The 20,657-nt window shown below is 34.9% G+C and overlaps 1 protein-coding gene across 1 annotated transcript; it reads left to right on the forward strand.

Annotated features, from left to right (window-relative positions):
- Positions 1-28: 28 nt before the first annotated feature.
- On the forward strand, positions 29-19,019 carry LOC129230474 (golgin subfamily A member 6-like protein 2). Its single transcript, XM_054864875.1, has 3 exons — positions 29-151; positions 13,892-14,023; positions 17,919-19,019. Exons 1-3 carry the CDS (start codon positions 29-31, stop codon positions 19,017-19,019), a joined length of 1,356 nt encoding a protein of 451 aa, XP_054720850.1.
- Positions 19,020-20,657: the final 1,638 nt, after the last annotated feature.

Raw genomic sequence — 20,657 nt, forward strand, 5'->3', positions numbered from 1 at the left:
AATTGATTTCATCTTTATAAAGTTAACAATGTCTAGAAAGAGTTTATCTGTAAAAGAGGCTCTTACATTATTTGAGCAATTGCCATCAGATGAGGATTCAGCAGCATCTGATAATAGTGAAACAGATGAAGATTACGGTGAAAACTTTACTGTAGGAATACACGATCCTTTCGCACGCTTTTTAAAAATATATAAAAAATATATATTACAGTAAGTAACATATGTAGCAGTATTATTATATATATAGTTATTTTAATCACAGTTATTATTTTACTAGCTGCGTGCCCGGCGTTGCACGGGCTACCTAAAAAATGTAAGAGCAGTCCAGTTGATGCTTTTGTAGTACACTGACACTAGTTTCTAACGCGTTAAGGAATAAATAAATGCGCGTAAAGCAGGGTTTAACTAAGGTTAGGTAACTAAAAATAAACTGCATATAAATCACTCATTTACTTTACGACGTGCACGGTCCTCCTCGAAAATGAAAGTTATGTCATGTGACGCGTATTTAACAATCAGGCTTGAACAAAAAAAAAAAAAAAAGTCAGTGTAGTTTTGCAGCAGATTGCGGAAAACCCCCCAAAAAAGTAAACAATTTAAATCCCCTGATTACAGGAAAAGCCTCAAAACAAAAACAAGAATTTTACCTGTTCATATTCGAGAAAAAGAAATGGCAACAGATCTTTCATCTCAATGATTTTCTTCGCGCTGTAAATTTTAATAAAAGCGTTCATCCGGAAAGTTGAGTTGAAGCACTGAATAATAATTTGAGTGGAGGAAAGCCTTCGAAAAATATGGATTTTATTTTGAAATCTAAGAGTCATAATTAATAATTTTTAATTGATATCTCCGCTAATTATTATTGGAGGATTATGTTAAATAGCCAAACATGAAGACGGGAAGATGACGAATCCATCGATACCTGGTTCGATGGTCAGTTCACTGTCGTTCGGGAGAAGAAGCTTGGACATAGATAGATAGATAGATAGATAGATACTCAGATTTTATATGTATAAGATTGTGTCTTATTTTGTAGTCAATCATCATTAAAAATATTAATATTATTTTCAAAACAGTAATATTTATAATTCTAGTAGGATTTATTTATTTGCCCCAATAGGAAAATAAATGTGCTAAGCGGGCAGTGGCTACTACGTCTAGCCACCACCTACAGAAAACCCCCCTGATCGCAGGGGTGCCCATCCCCCCCAAGCTCAATGGCGCAAATTCCCCCCAAAAATTGTCTTACTTTCGAATCGGGTTAAATATAACAGTTTTTACAGTGTTTAATTTCTATTCAAATTCATGGGGGGGGGGGGGGTAGCGCTAACAAATAGCATTTGAACTGAAATATTGTTGGATTGTTGACCTGCCTTGGCCTTCACAAATTTTACAACGTGCACCTTGAGTAAACAAGTTTTGGGTAAACCTGAATTTTGCTACACTTTTTTTTTAAATTCAAACATATGAACAATTACAGGAAGAGTGGATTCAAGTTTCTGGCTTGGAATGGAGTCATTACTAGATGTATACAATATGAATCTATAAAATATGAATCTTATTTTATCGTCACTTAGATAAGGGGTTCGGTGGTTTCTCCTCCGGAAAATTTTCGAAATAGTAGTTTTAAAACCACAGTTTTAGACGATCTCTCGTGATGTTTGGGGGATAAAAGGTTTGGTGTTCCCTTCCCGGTAATTTTTCAGTATTGAAACTTTAAAAGCGCAATTGTAGATAGTTTAAGCTTATGTGAAAGAGGGCTTTTCCTTTGTTTTCAAAATTGTAGTTCTAAAAACGCAGTTTTAGACTATCTGTGGTAATGCTAGGGAAAGAAGAGATCCTAGGGCTTGCCCCAGGAAAATTTTCAAAATTAAAGTCTTAAAAACGTTACTCATGGTTGGGGAAAAAGCATTTTCCCGAAATTGAAGCTCTAAAATCGCAATTGTAGCCGACCTTTGTGACGTTAAGAAAACGAGTTTTCGGAAGCTCTCTCGGAATTTTCTCGAAATTGAAGCCCTGAAAACCAAATTTAACACGATTTTTTAATAATGTTGACGAGAGTATGGGGGGGGGAGGGAGGGAGGGTGGCGCTCCTCTTAAATTTTCGAACTTGTAGCTTTAAAAACGCAGTTTTGATAGATCTGGATCATGTTAGTGGAAGGCGAATTTCGGCGCCATTCCCCCGGCAATTGTTTGAAATTGATACTCCAAAAACGCAATTCTCGGCTTCTCTTTAATCACGTTAAGGAAAAAGGGGGCAATCAGGAGTTCTCTCCTATAAATTTTTCAAAATTGCAGTTCGACGAACGTAGTTTTAGATGACTCTTGATGATAAAGAGGGTGTTATTCTGGCGCTACAGTGGGGGGGGGGGGCGCTCTCCTGGAAGTTTTCCAAAATTAAAGTTGCATATCCAAAAAAGATGGATCAGACACACCGTGACAGATATGTTTCGGAAATCCTGAAAAATGGATTCAGCTGTTCAGCACACATCGAAAATCAGAACTCTTGAGAATTTTAATGAATCAAATATTCTTCTATACATATCAGATATAGAAGAAAGTAAATATGATTTACGAAACATAATTTAAACACCTTAAGAACAGACTGTTCTACCTCCATCAGCGAAAACCAACATCACTGAAAGTATCAATAAAAATCATCTAATGATAAATTGAAACAATCAGTTTAAAAATGGTAGAGAAGATGGGATTAAAGTGAAATGAGAAAAATTCTTAAAGCTTAAGCTCGTTAATGAAGAAAATATATTAATTGTAAATTGGAGGGATAAAAAATATGTAATTCGCAAACTTCAAAACTAGTTCTTAACGATTGTCGAGGCTCAAATGAATTAATGGAAGACTAGAGCATCTGGTCAGAATTATTACAAACAATAAAACATTTTTGACCTCTCTCCCTCTCATCATTTTTACACACGCATTCATCATGCAAAATTGTGCTACTTCTGAAATATTTATAAAAAAACTGAAAAGAAATCAAATTGTCTGATCCAGCTTTGAAACGGACACTAACTCCATGCCGTCTATGATGTTCCCTTCATTGAAAAAGAAGAGACACGGTCATTAAATTTTGGAAAGGAGTACCAGGGCCGTCGCTAGATCAAAAAAACTTGGAGCGGAGGGGGGTACGCTTTTGGCGGCCCGGTAATTGTTTCAAACGCATGTTCCAACATGCAGAGAGAGAAGATTTGGCTTCTGGGGTTTAGCAGGGATAGTTATATTACTAGACCTTAGTACTAGCAATATAAATTTAATCGTAAGGATAATATTCAGTCAGAATTAGGAGGTGTCGGAGGGCTACCTTCTTGCATTATTTCAAAATTGAAGAAATTTAAAACGCAGTTTTAGACTATATTTTAAGTTTGGGAGGAAGGGGGGGAGGAGGTCCAGGATAGCCTCTCCCGATAATGTTTCCTAATTTAAGTTCTCAACACAATCGTACGTTATATTTAATTATGTTCAGAAGAGGGGGTCTGGGGCTCACCCCCGGGAATTTTCAAGATTGTTTTTTGAAAAACAGTTTTAGACGACCTATGTTGATGTTAAGGGAGGAGGAGACTCGGGGTCATCGTTCTTTAATTTTTCAAAATGCAAACTTCAAGCACGCATTTCCAATTGTGAATTATTTTGTGATTGTAACACGCAAAGGGGGGTCTGGGGGCTTTCCCCCGGGAAAAATCTGAAAATTGTAGTTTGAAAAATGCGGTTTTAGATGATCTATGGTGATATTAAGGGAAAGAGAGATGCGGCCCCCCCCCCCCCCCGAAGTTTTTTTGAAATTTTGAAGCCTGAAAAACACGATTGTAGACTTTTTTTTTTTTTTTTTTTGTTAAAATTTAGCGCACCGCCAGTTTCTTGAAATTAAAACTCCGAAAACGTAATTTAAGCCAACCTTCGATGAAAGGGGGAAGGGAAAGTTTTGAAAGGGCTCGAGACCAGAAATGTTTCGTAATTAAAGCACTCAAAGCGAAATTTAAGACATTTTTCGATGATGTTGGCGAGAGAGATATAGAGAGGGCCCCCCCCCTCTCGAAAAAATTTCGATCTGTTGAAACCAGTTTTAGAAGAGTTTCGGTAATGTTAATGGGTGGAGAGATTAGGAATCCTCCCCTGGAAAATTTTCAAAATTTGATTCAATTAACGCAATCATAGACGATTTTAAATACTGTTAGAGGAGTAGAAGGTTTTGGAGATCTCCCCTGAAAAATTTTCTGAATTGAAGCCTTAATAATGAAATTTTTGAGGGTCTTCGGAAATATTTGGAGAACGACAGTTTCGGACACTTCAGGGAGTTTTTTTAAAATTGTCCAAAAGACAAAATTTTTTCGACCTTGAATGATGATGAATGATTGATTGAGACGGCGTTTCTCGGAGGTTACGTTGGGAGCACTCTTACAGCTTTTTGAAATTGCAGTCCTAAATACTTAGGTGTAGGCCATCTTTAATGACTTTAGGGTAAGGGATGGGGTTTGAGAACGTTTTCGCGGAATTTTTTCAAAAACTAAGTTTTAAAAACTCACTTCCGGGCCAGCTTTGGGGACGTAAAAAGAAGGGTTTGGAGTTCCCCACTCTTCCTTTCAGTTTGGCTACATCTCTCCTATTTTCATTGTAAATTTCAATAATTGATAAACATATTGTGGTAATATTTTTTCCCAATTTTCCTTTGCCAAACCCGATTATTTGGTTGGATTTTCCATAATAAAGTTTTCAATTTCCCGCACAATATTTTTGTTTTCTTGCAATACAAGCATTTGCGGCCTTAGAAAAAGGACTTTTAACATTTTGAACGGATGTGGTAATTTTCTGCGATACCTTAGGTCTCTACACAACTTCATTTTATTTTAAATTTGCCACCTGCATCTCTTGATCAAACTTTGATTTACTTACGATTTTTTACATTCAAACATTTAGAACTTTTGATGTGAGTATTCATTATACTGTATTACTTTGAATCTCTCTTTGCATTTAACTGTTATTTTTTTCTCTATCTCTCTATTTCAAATTTGTTTCGGCAACCAATACATTTTTCTCCACTTAGAAATGATTTTCAGAACAACATTTTTCATCCAAAAAAAAAAAAAAAAGGATATACATATGGAAATGTTCCGGTGATCCCTATCCTATGGGCTGTCGTATTTATTTATGTATTTTATTTATTTTTTTTAAACTGCAGAACCATGAAGCATGGTTTTGCATAACCAGGGCCGCCGAGAGACAAGGCGTGCAACATGTTAGTTTCGTCGCCTGTCCTCCCTCCCATTATTTAAACTTAACTCTATACACAATATTTTTCATTCGAGCCGAGCCCATAGTTTCCGACTTGGCAGACATACGCACTTTGCGGCCTAGTAAAGAGTGTACTGTACTGAATACTTTTTTTTGTGTGTTAATAAAAATGTTTGCAGTGTACATTTCCGCGGCCCTTACTTAGATACTCTTGTTAAAAGAGAATCATGGATGTTCCTAAATTGTATTTTAAGATTACATTTTCTATTCAAATTTGACAAAAAATACTCTTTGTCACTATTATTTCACTTGTTCATTTATAATTACTATTTTAATTTTTTAAAACAACGAAGAGTTTTCCTTTTCCTTCGTTAATTGCATCGCTAAAATGAAATTGGCTGCCACACTTCTGAAAAATGGGAAGGGGGAGTTGCTACGGCGACGGCCCTGAAAAGTACGCGAGAAAAGTGTTATTAATGCTTCTATTTCTTGTTGAATGGGTTTAAATATTTTTTCTTTCCAAAATTCAAAGTTTTCATGTTCTAAATTTAAAAAAACCTGATGGAAAAAAAATCCCCCCCAAAAATTTTGATGGCGCAACTTGCGCCATAATCCCCCCCTGTGGGCACCCCTGAGCCTGATCGTTAATTTTTTTAACAGTTAAAAACTTGTTATATGGGATCATAGCATTCTGTTTATAACATATTTCATCACAGAAAAGAGTACTTTTAATACGTGCCCGTGAAAGGGTTAAAATGTAATGTAATTAAATAACCTTGACAATGAGCGCATAAACATCCTATTTTTGGGTCATTCTCACAGAAATGCCCTCGTTATGTTTACGAATGTTTTATGATTTACACATATTTTTAGAAGTTTAAATGCTTTTCAGGCTACAGTTTAACAAGATAATAAAAGTAAAAATAATTTCACACAAATATTTTTTGCTTACTATAATAAGCTTGCGTCTCCAGCGAGCTGCTTCAATCCATCACAATAGTAAATTAGCCCTCAGAATAGCATTAAAATAATAAAATGTTGAGGTGGTGAATTCAAGCGGTAACGGAAGAACGGTCTTTGGGAAAAAAATCGACGTATTTCTGTCTGTGAGCTTATCAAACTACATATTTTTTTTCAAAAACTGATGCGTAGACATTTATATACATCATACTAAGTTGCTTAAAAAGCCAAAGCCAAGAATTTTTCGTTTGTTGCTTTTTTTTTTAAATCAAATTTAAAAAACGGCAACAGGAGGACATTTTTGCGACATGATTTTTACTCTATCATGTTCTCCCCAAAAGTTCAGCTAAATTATAAAATGGAAAATTCTATAAAAATTAGAGAACATACGGGAGTGTTCAATCATTCAATTTCTCAAAGCTAGTTTTAAAAAATAATTATTTTAAGAATATAAACTATGCGTTTGTTAAGGGAAACGGAAGAACAGTAACGGAAGAACAAGGAGTTCAAAGCAATTAAACTTGGTCAATTTCAACTTAAAAACATTTATTCAGCTGATACAGCAGTCTGATACAATGATATCTAATGCCTAAGCCTGAGATATCTGTCACAATTCTGAATTCTTTAAATACTCAATAATTTTATCAGAATCCATAGAACATTTATATTCTTTCTCAGGAAACACAAAGATCATTCCCATACTATTATGCATTCTCAAACAAGCTATTTGTATTACTTTATCTTCTATATGAAGTACCTGTCCAAAATATTGCTCTTTGTTAATTTCTTTCCTTTCCATTCAACTAACAAAACTTGTCCAAACGTTAATGAATCATTTGGCATATTCTTTTATGATTTGGTGTTTTTGATTTAGCTGTATCTTCATCAGAGCCCGATCATTCCAATATTGGACATGGGGAACATTTCTGTTTCAGCCCCCCCCCCCTTCCCCCGCGGAGGGGCCCAAAATATTTGAAGACACTGGCACACAAAATTAATTCTGTGCCCCCCCCCCCAATACATTCCCCCTTATGCTATTAAAGAAGCAATAAAATATTTCGATACTTGCGTATTAACACAGTTGTGCTAAATTTGGAGGTACCTCATATCACAATATAGTATAAAGGTACATTTAAAAAGTAGAAGAGATAATACGTTATAATTATATAAGATGTGGTTAAAATTTGCCCTTAACCGTAAACCGTAAACATAAAAATTATCTATGATATAACTTTTAATAGTAAATACAGAATAAACTGGGAGTGGGTTTTAGGATTTGCAAAAGATATCAAATTTTTAAGGGGATATTTTATTAACAAATAAGAGGGTTTTTTCCTTGTCTTGGCATTTGCAAAAATATCAATGATATCATTGTGCTCTAGATTCTGAGTGAAATTATCATTTATTTTTAATTACTTTGATAAATTAGGAGGATTTTGGGCCCCCTGAAAACAAAGAGGGGGGGGGGGGGGTCTGTGCCCCACGTGCCCCTGCGGTAATCAGGATCTGATCTTTATTTTTAACATTATTTAAACTATCCTCAATCTGTTGACTTTGAAGTGAAATCTCCTTCGATTTCTTGAAGTACTTACTATATTCAATAACATAACTTGTTACAGGGTTCAAATAGTGCGTATTTTGTGATGAGAATGGATATTTCTCCATCTTTTTGAAAGTTGATCTTTGAATTTACTGATCCCTTCATAGTACGTTTAACAGTTAAATCAATGCTGTCAACAGTCCTTTCTTGTGACTTGTGGCAACAAATCTGAAAGCAATTTCAATATTGTATCGTTAAAATATAAATTTCAAGTTTGCGAGCAAATGTTTCTGCTGGAATTGGCTCGTCATATTACAAACATGTCATACCAAAATGATTTTCACATACTTAAAAATTTTTAACTAGTTTTCATGATTTTCATTTCATGCAATAGAAGAAATAAAATCACGAAACATTAAAAAATTTTAATAAAAGTTTATTCCTTAAATAAAAGCACTTATAATTTTTGCACAAATATCACTTATATAGGTTTTACTTTAAAAAATAGTTTGTTTTCTACTAACATTCTTAAACATTACCCTGCATCAGCTTATAGATAAATGCCCTTCCGTTACCGTATTTTTTTGTCCTTCCGTTACCATTAAAAACCATATAAATTAAATATGTATTAAAATTTTAACTATGCCTCCTTGACAAGAGTCAAAATTCTGCTTTGCATAAAAAAACATTAGCTTCTATATCCCATAAGCTTTTCGTGAACTAATTGAGATGTAGTATTTCGGTAAAGGAAGGACATCAAATTGTCACTTAAGTTATGGACCTATATCATGGTTAAAATAAAGAAATTTGAATAAACTTACCAAAAAGTTTAACTAGACTTCAAAGGATAAAAGTTACCCTAAATATTATATGCTGATAATAAGTTTATTTAAATTACAGTATGTAACAAAGCAGAGATTTTTTGCTGCGTAAAAACCTAAACAGAAAACTTGATTTTGCACTTGATTTTCTGAAAGTCATCAAACTATTTGGGGAAAACAGGTTAAGATTCAAGAATTTCAATTATTTCTGAAGAGAATGGTATATGGCAAGTGGCAGATTATTAATTTTTAAAACTCAAGTGTCATGTTTCCTTTTTCTTGGAATTCACCTTTAGTATAGTTAACAGCTGAAAAAAGTAGAGATCCGAGTTCACCAAATCAGGTAACGTTTTTTTAACATTTGTCATTCCCCCACGCTGTTTTCATAAGAAAAGTATAATAAAACAATGCATGAAAAGTGAATAATCATCGTTACTTCCTTGTTTAAGATTATTTGTGTGCTTAAAGTCAGAAATTTATTACGCCTGGGTCCTGGCTATTGAAATCAAATTGAAGCAAGTCCCTCATTGTCATCCCTTCACTAATGTATACAATGGGGGAATGATTCTGAAATATTAATTCTGAAACATCACTCTGAATTTCAAATAAATTTCTTTTATCACGTATTTTCTAATTCTAAGCGAATTCTTTTTATGTTTTGTTTCGTTTTCATAATTATTTTACGATTGCCACAACTTGCTGATTTGCAGTAACTATTTTTTTGTGGAAAAATGAGCCCCTGAATCTAAATATGACCACTGTCCCCCTCCCCTCACTTAAAACTTTTTCGAAGTCGCATCCCCCATAATTAGTTTCCAGTATTTAGACAGTTAAATATTCATTATTTTATTTGGAGGGGAAGAGAACATTCATCTGAGGTGCAGGAGAGGTAAAACGTTCAAAAGCATGAACATTTGTGGCAAGGACCCCTCTTTATCCCTTACTATATCTTACTATATGGATTCGCCATCAAAATGTGTTCAGAATATCGGGGGTGTTCACATTACGGAGTGTTCAAAGAGAAAGTCAATATTAATTTCTTCCAATGTGGTCGCAAAATCTTTTCTTTTTTTTTGAAATTTTATACCTATAAACTGTTTAACCTTATATAATTTCACCATAATTGTATAAAAATACATGGTATTACTTAGAAACATTTTCATAATGATTAAACCAAGAGGATATTAATACATAATTTGTACTTTTTTCTATCAACGAAGAATGAATGAATAAACGATTTAAAATAATTAATAATAAAGTTGGGAATTTAGACATATTTTTTTTCCAACTACAGTGAAACCCCTCCTAACGGACACCCCTTTAATGCGGACACCCCTCTTATGCGGACAGTTTTTAATTCCCCGGCAGAGAGACATTAAACCTAATGTATAAGGAACCTCTCTCGTACGGACACCCTCAAATACGGACACGGACACCCTTTTCGAAGTCATTTACATTGATATATCCTTTTTTGCGGATAGTATTTAAAACTTGAGAATTAAATAGCTACTCCATTGAAAGGCTTCATTTAATGCAAAGTCGACCAGCTTATACGGAGATAAAAAAAATATTTCTTTGCAATTTTACTTTGCATCTACTGCGTAGCAAAAAATTTTCAGCTTGACACCGAAATGCATTTTTCATTCCAAAAAACATCATCAAATCGTCAAAAATAAAAGAAAAGAAAAGAGAAAATGATTATTCTGCAAGTTTCTGTCTGTATACCCCCACCCTCCCCCGTTGCCTTGTTCCTTTTCAGATGACTAACAAGCAGGCGTGTTGTGTCTAAGTGGAGCCGAGTTGACGCGCCATCTAACAAAAATATTTTATAGAGAGTAAAAGTAAAGCCAATGCAATATCATAAAGTAAACTTAAGGGTAAAAGCATTCAGTTGTTTCATCGTTCTCATTGAAATGGCTCTGAATACTCATCGTCAGCGTCGTACTCTTTCTCTTAAAGAAAAAATTGAAGTTATAGATTTCGCAGAAAAAAATAAAATTGGAATACGGAACATTGCTGAAAAGTTTGGTGTGGGACGCACACAAATTTGCTGTATATTAAAAGGAAAAGAGAAGTTTAAGAAAGAATGGTTCATAAATGGAAACCAAGAGAAGAAAAAAGATTTTCCTAAAAGTAATGCCCTTGCAGTGGATGAAATTGTGTTTAAATGGTTTGTGTCCGCAAGAAGCAAAAATATTCCGATTTCTGGCCCTATTTTACAAGAAAAGGCGAAAGAAGCAGCTACTGAAATGGGTATAGAAAATTTCAAAGCTTCCAATGGATGGTTAGATCGTTTTCGAACGAGACATGATATCGTTTTTAAAAAAATATGTGGTGAATCCATGGATGTGGATGCTGACGTTTGCGAGAAATGGTTTGAGAAAGTGCCTAGTTTGATTGAAAATTACGAGCCATGTGACATTTATAACATTGATGAGACCGGTTTGTTTTATAGAGCTCTGCCAGATAAAACCTTAACTTTACGGAAAGAAAACTGCTCTGGTGGCAAAATCTCCAAAGAACGCTTAACAGTTTTGTTGGGTGCCAGCATGGATGGTACAAAATTAAAACCAGTTGTCATCGGAAAAGCAGCCAGACCTCGGTGTTTTAAAGGACTGGATATAAAAAAATTACCTGTAGACTGGTATTCAAATAGAAGAGCGTGGATGACAACCAGTGTCATATCTGATTGGCTTGTAACTTTTGATAAGAAGTTGGGGAGAGAAAAAAGGCATATTGTTATTTTTATGGACAACGCGCCCTCCCATCCCAAAGACTTTCACTTGAAAAATATAGAAATAGTCTTCTTGCCAGCAAACACAACATCGAAATGCCAACCTATGGATGCTGGGATAATTCAAGCATTTAAAATTCAATACAGACAACTAGTTATGAAGCATTTAATCAATAAAATGGAAGAAACTAAAACAAGTAGCGAATTGTCCAAAACAATTGATGTGTTAGATGCAATCAGCTGGGTTAAGCACGCATGGAAGGAAGTTAAAAAAGAAACAATAGTAAGTTGCTTTAATCGCGTTGGATTCAAAAAAGGATCTGCCACAGAGGAAATTGACAACGAAGTTGATTGTGACAATGATGGATCCGATTTGCAGTCGTTAATGCAACAAGCAGGGTTCACAAATGTGACCGCTGAAGACTATGCTCCCATCGACGACCAAGTTTTCACTGAAGAAAGCGAAACAGAAATTGCAAGCATAGTGCGCGAAATTAACGAAGATCATACAGTTGAGGATGACGATGAAGATGAACTGTCCGTAAAAGAAGACGTTAAAACAATTAAAAATGTTAACGAAGCTTTAAGCGTATTAGATGGACTCAGGGAATTTTCAATTAAACACAACGATCCTAAAGAACTAGACTTGGTACAAGAACTTAAGATACATTTCGAAAATGAAAGACTTTCATCGATCAAAACATATCAACAGACATCAATCGAACAATTTTTTTAAAGTACAAATTAGGTATGTAATTTTTATGCGAACCTGTTATTTAAATCTCTTTGAGTGTGCAAAACTGTAATATTTGAATTTAACCTGATAAAATAATTGTTTATTATGTATATGTTGGTAAAAACTAGTAAATTAAAAAAAATCTATGCATATGAAAGAGTAGAATTCACACATATTTCATTTAAGATTTCAAAAAACATAAACAAATAACTAAAGTTAATTAAATTAAAAAAACCTCTGTAAAGCGGACACCCCTCTCTTACGGACAAAAAAGTTTGTCCCGTTAGTGTCCGTAATAGAGGGGTTTCACTGTATTTCTTTACATTGCAAAAGAAATAGTTCTCAAAAAGATGAAAATATAATGCGATACGTCACAAATCTGTAAAAAAAAACTGGGAATTGTGTAAAAGGAAAATTGATAAGTTCTTTTCTTCAATAAATTCTTTTCTAACGATCAAAAAAAAAAAAAAAAAAAAATCTGTGATTCAAAAATTAGTATGTACCTCATAATTATAGCTAAAAGCCAAATTAAGAGGTTTTTTTTTTTATGTTTTTGAAAAAAAAATTTTTTTTAATAAATATTATGAAGACAACACAATACTTACAAAATACCTGCTGAATATTTGAGAAAGAAAACCTAAAACTTCCCTGCAGAAAAGAGATCAGCATACAAAAACAATATTGTGAATGTGAAAACCCTTGTTTTCGTTTTACTTTAATTTTCGCTAGCTCATCATTATCGCGAAAATTTAAGCCACGCTAAATATTTAAACTTTCTGTTCTATTCACATACAATTCACCAAATTTTTTATCTCGCAAAGTCACCGATACGTTCATTTTCGCAAAAATTACGACTCGTGTAACTGTTTTTACAGAAGGTAAATGGTTAATAAACTGAAATAAATCTGCATTTGTTTAAAAAGTACTGTGTTACTGTGTTAAATAATCCTACATTCTCGATGAAAAATACTAAAATTTTTAATTATACAATTAAAATTTGAATTAACAAATTATCTGTTAATTCTTACTCTTATTAAGCGAAACAAACAAAAAACGAAGGAAAGGAAAAACATATCTCCGAGCGCTCCGAGCGATGGAAGTTCCCTCCCTCTCCTTCTACGTCATCTCACGTCACCCCGAGTCTTGGCAATAATAGTTGCCGAAAAGGAGCCAAATTTTTATTCTTTTACTAAATAAAAGTAAAGAATTGTTTTGTTTAATGATGTATATATTCAGCAGACCGACAACGTGATGTGGTTAAAAACCGGTCATTTGATAACAAAAAGCAAATGGGTTATTTTTAAATATTTTTTAAAGCTTGCGAGCTTTCTCGTAGACTCCAATGCTAAGACCATCTCCTAAGCCTAACGAGGGGAACATTGGCGAGATTCGAAGGTTACACTCTACCCCAATCCGATTCGACCCACTCCCCCTCCCCCTCCGCTCTCCAGGGTTACTATACAGCTCAATGGGCTGAACTCACCCACCAGAGAAAAGAGCGCACTGCTTGGCGGGAACCAATGAAATGCTGTCCTACTTTTGACAGCCGTCAGATATCAAGGTTCTTCTGATCGAAACCAGTCCCGTCAAAGATGGCTTGCTGTCATGGCAACCAGCAAAGAACACCTGTATCGGGAGGAAAAAAACGTGATGGACGGAACGGACGGCCGATATGTGAACAGGCCCTTACTCCGCGCAGGCAGCTATAGGAGTTAGTGCTTCCAAGGAAGTTACTTCTTTCTGATTGCTAAGGCACGGAGACCACTGACTCCGATATTAAGCTTTTTTTTTTCTCTTTACAATCTCATAAACCAGTTTTTTGCACTCAAATTTAAACAAACTCGTTACTTTTTCAGCTCAACCAGAAGTACAAGTTCAACCTCTTGAGATTTCCAACGGACGAACGTCGTCGGCGGGATATCGAACATCACCTGAATCAGCTGAAGAAGGACATCATCAAGGAAGTCGTCAACACTCGAACAGGAACGGTAAGAAATTGAATTGAATGCTCTGTTGACATTGAACCATGTTTCGGCAAATCTCTGTAACGATTTACAAACTAAAGTGTGGCTCAGCATTGGTGGCGCTTCGCAGAACATCGAATTCGTAAGAAATAGATACCCCCTCCCCTCTGTCAACAGAAAAATATTTTAAATCATTCCGCTTTCTTTCGACATCGTTAGCAATCGCGTGAATCAAGGTTTAGATTGTATTTAAAATCTGCTAAAAAAGTCTGTATCATTCCAGTTCTATATAACTTGGAAGTTTCAAATAAATTCCATAAGACGCAGAAAAATATCGATCTTTCTTTTGGTACTAACAGTAATTCTTTTGATACTAATTGCGAAAAAGCGCTAATTTTCAATGTTTTAACTGATGCCTTCAGTAATTTTAAAGTCATACAGAGAAAAGACCTATAGCTAAGAACCCTCTCACGATCAAGTCACCATTCGAACAAAAAAAATCATGATCAAAATTTTTTCACCCGTTTAGGAGCTACGGTGTCATAGACAGAAACGTGAAACGTATAACCCATCTAGAAGCGATAAAATTCAGAAAGAGTGAAGCTTTCAAGTCCTGAAGCAAGGAATCCAATGTTCTTATGAGAGATTTTAAAGTAAAGTATTGGAAGAAATCAGGTTTCTTCGACTAGTTTCACTCAAAACGTGTCAACCACTCGTAGTATTGAACCACGCGACTTGGGATCTTCGCCTCAGCTTTTCCCAAGCCAATGATTTTACTTGCGACCTCCAATTACAAATCCCTGTCCTAAGGTATAAACCCCTTTAATTGCGTTTGGTGTTGTACTAATTTTTAGGTGCACTTGTTCATGGCTGAGGGCCAACGATTTTGAGCTACATGGCACTTCATGTAATCTTTGGATTAAGGAAACACGAGAGACTCCAGCTAAAAATAATTAGTTTTGAACACTTTTCCCAGAGTATGCATTATGCTTTTGCGGTTGAATTCAATTTTATCATCCTCGATTTCGATTTCGATTCCGAGTCACAACGGACTACAACTGTATTCTGCCGAGGACTGCATACTAAGTGCCTTGCCTCCATTATTTTTTATACCGATAGATGGCAGCACCATCACCGGATCGAACAGTTAATGAGAATTTAGAACTAGTCCAGGAGCAAATAGCTGCCTGGTGCTAGCACCCCTAAAGGTATCGTTTCACTTGGAGGACATTGAGACTACGAGCATATTTAACGTCGCCCAGTCCCCTTTAATGACGACGGTGGATCTTCGACCATCGAGGTTCGAAATCAGGACCCTCCGGCCCCGAATCCGACACTGTACCGATCGGGCTACCACGGCCTTTTATCATCCTAAAAGAAAAGTTAAAAAAAAAAAATCATTCCGGCGCTTTCTGAGCATGTTGTGTAGAAAAAGTCACATTCGATATTAAATTATCAATTATCAAATTCGATAATAGAAATAAGAGATGAGATAGAATTTTTAAAAAGTTGCATGGGAACTTTCAAACTTTCTTTTGAAGCTCCAAAGGCATGAAGTGATACTTTGTACACGTGTTTCAAGCCCTTGCTCACAGCCATCTTAACACAACGCTTACGCGCTCATTCAACATGGCCGCCCGTGAAGGCGATTTGTTTACATCTCATAATAGCTCTACCGTGAATAAAAATTTAGATTTTTTTTTTTTATAATCCATTAAAAATGCAGTTGGTTTTTACATGAAATGCTCCGACACATCTCTCAATTAAAAATTTTTATCGTTCGAGCTTTAATATCGACACAAATAGTTCTTAAATAGTAAACTAAATTAACATTCATGCATGACACATTAAATAATATATTCGCAATAAATATAGATAATGAATAAAAATAAAAATTTATCTTAATGGGTAAAAAGAAAATACACTTCAACTTTAAATTCTAATGCAAAAGAAAGTACGAAATATATTTTGCTTACTGTTCATTGTAAAATGATTCAAGAAAAACGAGAAGTGTATATTTCTTATTCATAAACTAACAGATATTTTGCATTTTTCACACGAATGATTTACATTGATATTGAATGATTTACATTTTGGTATTGATTTCATTTGATAAAAATGTAGACAAATGAAAAAAAATATCAAATGGAATTAAAAAAAAAATGTTTAGCCATATTTTTAACTGTTACAAACAAAAGAAACAGCATACATTTTTGAGAAAAAAATCACTATAATACCCAATAATAATTACAAAACATCTGAACTTTTGAAACAAACTAAACAATTGGTATAAAAGGAAAATACTGATGCATATATTTCAGAGAAAAAAATATAATTAGATTTATCATAGTTATCTATTTACTGTGAGCTTTTTTTTTTTTTTGGAGAAGTTATTCAACAGTATTTTATAAATTGCTTGCATTATATTTCTCAAAATCAAGAAAATGTTGTGAGAGCTAAGCTTGTAATGGTTATGTACCACATTTCTAATGCATGGCTCGCTAATAGTTGTTAAAAGCTTTAATTCATCTTCATTTGATATGAATTCCTCCTAAAAAAAAATTCCACAACATTTTGAAAAACATTTATAAGAATAGAAGCTCGGTTTAAATGAAAAACAGTTGGTGTTTTTCAAAAGTCGCGATTTGATGTATCTATTAAACTGCACTCTTCAGAGAATTCATGTTAAAAAGCTTCATGAAATTTTAGTCAAAGACAAATAATTTAAAACATCCTGTTTGATAAATAAAATAATATTACAACGTTGAATCGCACAGATTTGTAGAATACTGCATGCACGTAATTTGGGGTTACAAGAAGCTCTTTTTACTTCCTTTTACAAAAAAGGAAGTATTGTATTCACGAAAAAAAAATTCCACTCAAAAATCGACCGTAATTTCCATTTTGCTCACTCCCAAATGAATGTTGAGTTTTTTTTTCAACCTGACCACACGTGGATAAGTGCCTAAGAACGTATTGACACCCAAAATATCCACTTCGGCTATCCCCGAGTTAATTACAACTAGTTTTCTCGTGACGTTCGTATGTACATATGTATGTGCGTATGTGCGGATGTGCGTATGTATGTCGCAAAACTCAAGAACGGTATGTCCTAGAAAGCTGAAATTTGGTACGTATACTCCTAGTGGAGTCTAAATAGTTGTGCACCTCCCTTTTTGGTTGCATTCGGATATTCCAAAGGGGGTCTTTTACACCTTTTTTTTGGGGGGGGGGGGGAATATTGTTAAGTTTAATGTAAACTCAAATGTGGTGTTATAATTTGGCAAACACTTGGAGATATATCGCCAAGCTTTTGGTCGCCAAGTTTTGTCGCCAACTTGGTGACAAATTTGGCAGGTTTTTCTAAATCTGGTTTTATTTTGGCTACTATTGGCGACATTTAAGGAGTTAACCATTGAATCACATTAAAATGTCTAATATTTGGAAAATTAATCTGTATAATTTTTTTTTTATTCAGTTCGCAACAAACTTCGGGCAAAAATACTCGTGTGTTTCTTTGCTTACTTTAAGGCACTTCTATTATCATTAAATTGGTGTAAAAGGAAGTCATTTGACGCACACATCAGCTCGTTTTTTTCTATGCAAAAGAGGTGAGCTTATGGATGAAAAGCATTCGACAAATGTTTTTTCATTCATAAGCTCCATTCTTTTGCATTAAAAAAGGGTTCCTTGAATTCCCGAAACGCGTGAATGCAGTTCTCTGCAAATTTCAGGGATTTTACGTAATATATATATATATATATATATATATATATATATATATATATATATATATATATATATATATATATATATATATATATATATATATATATATATATATATATATATTGCTTTTCTGCACAAAGGTATCCTACTTCCTATCCTGTCTGATGTTATTTCTTTTCTTTTTCCCAAGAGAGTTAAGAAACAGAAAAAGTCTCGCTGGACAGAAGAGAAAGAGGCTTTTCAAGCTGCAAAAGCCGAAAGAGAAGCACGAGAAGCAGCTGAAGCGGAAGAGCGCGAAAGAGCGGCAGAGGAAAAAAGGAGGGATGCTGCACAGAAACGAACGGAAGCTAGGGAGAAATATCTGAAGGCCAATAAAGAATGGAAGGAGGCAAGGCGAAAAAGACTGGAGATGGTGGAGGAGCAGAAGAAAGCTGAGGAGAAAAGGCTAGCAAAAGAAAGGGAGCGTCAAGAGGAAAAGAAGCAAAAGGAGAGGCAGAAGGAGAAGGAAAAGTTGGAAACCTGGAGAAAGCAACAAGAAGAAGCCAAGGGACAAGAACTGGGAAAAAAGCAAGAAAACGAAAGTGCGAAGAAAGACGAAGAGAAAAGAAGAATCCAACAGCAGAAGAAAAAGAGGGCAATAGAAGCATGGAAGCAAGAAAAGACCGCTTTAAAGGAAAGAGAAGAGAAGAAACGTGATGACGAAGAAGCACGGAAGAAGCAGGAAAAAGAAAGGAGGGAAAGACAAAAGAAAAAGGAAGCAGTGGAGGCATGGAAGCGGAAAAGGGCAGAGGAAATGAAGAAAGAAATGGAGAATCGAGCGAGAAAGGATAAGAAATGGAGCGGATCAAAAACATCCCACCAACGTCAAAAGCCGAGCGGAAAAGGAAGGGATGTTAAGGAGAAGAAAGTACATGATGATTCATCTGTTTCATCTTCGAAAGAATCAGTGCCTGAAGTTTTGGAAGAGAGTTTAGACGATGGAAAGTTCAAAAAGAGTCCTTCAACTTCAGATAGCGCGGACCAGGACGCATTTGAAGATGTTCTTCAGGAGCTTGAAGAAAGCAATGATGAACCTCTTGCTGGATCAGATAATGACGGTATTCTCTCTGACGAGAGTGATCCTGGGGAGAAGGACGTTGATGTACGTGGTGAAAATTCCACACAAGAAGAAGATTCTAATGTAGAAGATATAGATGAAAGCATCCAGGATTCTACAGACGAAGTTGAAGAGCTGAGCGACGATTTTGATGACGAAAGCGAAGATAACCAATCACAGAAGTCAACCAATTAAGCTTAAAACAATTTAAATAAAAGATAAATGAGAACGTAACGATACATCATACCTTAGAAACAAAAAGTAAAATAATATATTTTCATTTTTTGGAGCTGCAATATTGTTTGTAATCTTCCCGTAATTTTCGATGCATTTGTTTTTATGATTTATAAAATGTGATTGTAAATTAATAAGCGTTGAGCGAATTTTCAACTTAAAGTTGTTCAGTCGTTTCTTAGCAGCGCAATTTCTTTTCATAAAACTATTTAGTAAAATCGATATTTTCGTGGCTTCTGCCCAGAGCCACGTATGTCTCCCAGTCTTAGTAGCTGATTGGAAATAGCTTTTTAGTTGGTTTGTCTATGGATATCTGGCAACAAAAGATTGCAATGACGCTAAACTTAGCTTTCTCATTCATTTCTTATCTTTCTGATTCATATCTTATCTCTACTCATTCTTAGTCAACAATCAAATATTATAGTTATAAGGGTAAGTGGCGGCGATTGGGGCCTATAAGTGGGGGAGGAGGGGGGGGGGCAAAAAAAAAAGCCATAGAACTTTTAGTGGTAGCAAAAAATGAAAAAAAAAGTACGAAATTTTGTTAATGCTGGTATTGAGAAAATTGAAGCAGATTAATGGAAATTGATGCAAGTCAAACAACTCACATGTTTCTTAAGATTTTGATGAATTTTGTACACAATAGCTTTCCCTAACTTAGACATGAATTATACTTACATTAATTACCCAGAAATATTATGAGGTGTCACAAACACTTGGTAATTAATTTTATTAAACAAGTATGGCTTGTTCAAGTAAAACAATTGGTTTCCTAATATCTAAACAATAAATACATAAACTAAAAGTTATTGTTTGTAATAATGATTCGTAAACATATATACAAAGTAAAACAAATAATTTAGTTCTAAAAATTTTGACATTCCAGTAATTTTTTTCCATTTCTAGTTTTGGTTTCTAAATTGGAAAATAAAATAAATAAATTAACTATAAAAGGTGGGGCAACAAATTTCGAATCTTACGTCTCAGTTTTGACTTTCTTGTAAAGGTTTGTTTTACAGTTGAAAACAAGCAAGAATTTCTTTCCTGCGACTCAAAGAGAGGAAGATACGCCATCACGCGCAAAAACAGTTTCCTAAACCATTTTTTCAATGCAACCTTTGCAGCCCTGTTGGCATAGCATGATACAGTTTTGATTCAGTTCATTCGGAAAATGCCATGAAGGATTCATGCTTTTGGTGATAAAAATTTAAATAAACTAATGCAGGGGTTTCCAAATTGTTCCGATTCGTGGCACCCTTTGAAGAATTAAAATTCTTTTGCGCGACCCTTGTGCCACAAAATTGATACCGTGCACACTTCGCGGAACCTTTCGCTACTCCCTACGGCATCCGCTTTAGGAACCCCATGATCTAATCAAACCTGGCATTTTCCACTGCTTCTTTTAAGTGCTTTATTTGGGTACAAGGCCGTAGCCAGCGGGGGGAGACGGTCAGGGTGTCAACCCTCCCCCCCCCCAAAATTTTCAAAGTTTCACAACCTATAAAAAAATTGCCAAAAATTTCGTTTTTTGGACTTCAACTCGGAAAAATTCAAGTTGTCCTCGCCCCCCCCCCCCCCCCACTATTACCAAAGATAGTC

This window comes from Uloborus diversus, chromosome 9, assembly GCF_026930045.1.
Source record: "Uloborus diversus isolate 005 chromosome 9, Udiv.v.3.1, whole genome shotgun sequence".
NCBI classification, from domain to species: Eukaryota; Metazoa; Arthropoda; class Arachnida; order Araneae; family Uloboridae; genus Uloborus; species Uloborus diversus.

Excerpts from the sequence above, each read along its gene's own strand:
- LOC129230474 (XM_054864875.1), top strand. The coding sequence starts at position 29 with ATGTCTAGAAAGAGTTTATCTGTAAAAGAGGCTCTTACATTATTTGAG. Across the intron at positions 152-13,891 it reads ATTACGGTGAAAACTTTACT|CTCAACCAGAAGTACAAGTT; the intron begins GTAGGAATACAC and ends TTACTTTTTCAG. Across the intron at positions 14,024-17,918 it reads TCAACACTCGAACAGGAACG|AGAGTTAAGAAACAGAAAAA; the intron begins GTAAGAAATTGA and ends CTTTTTCCCAAG.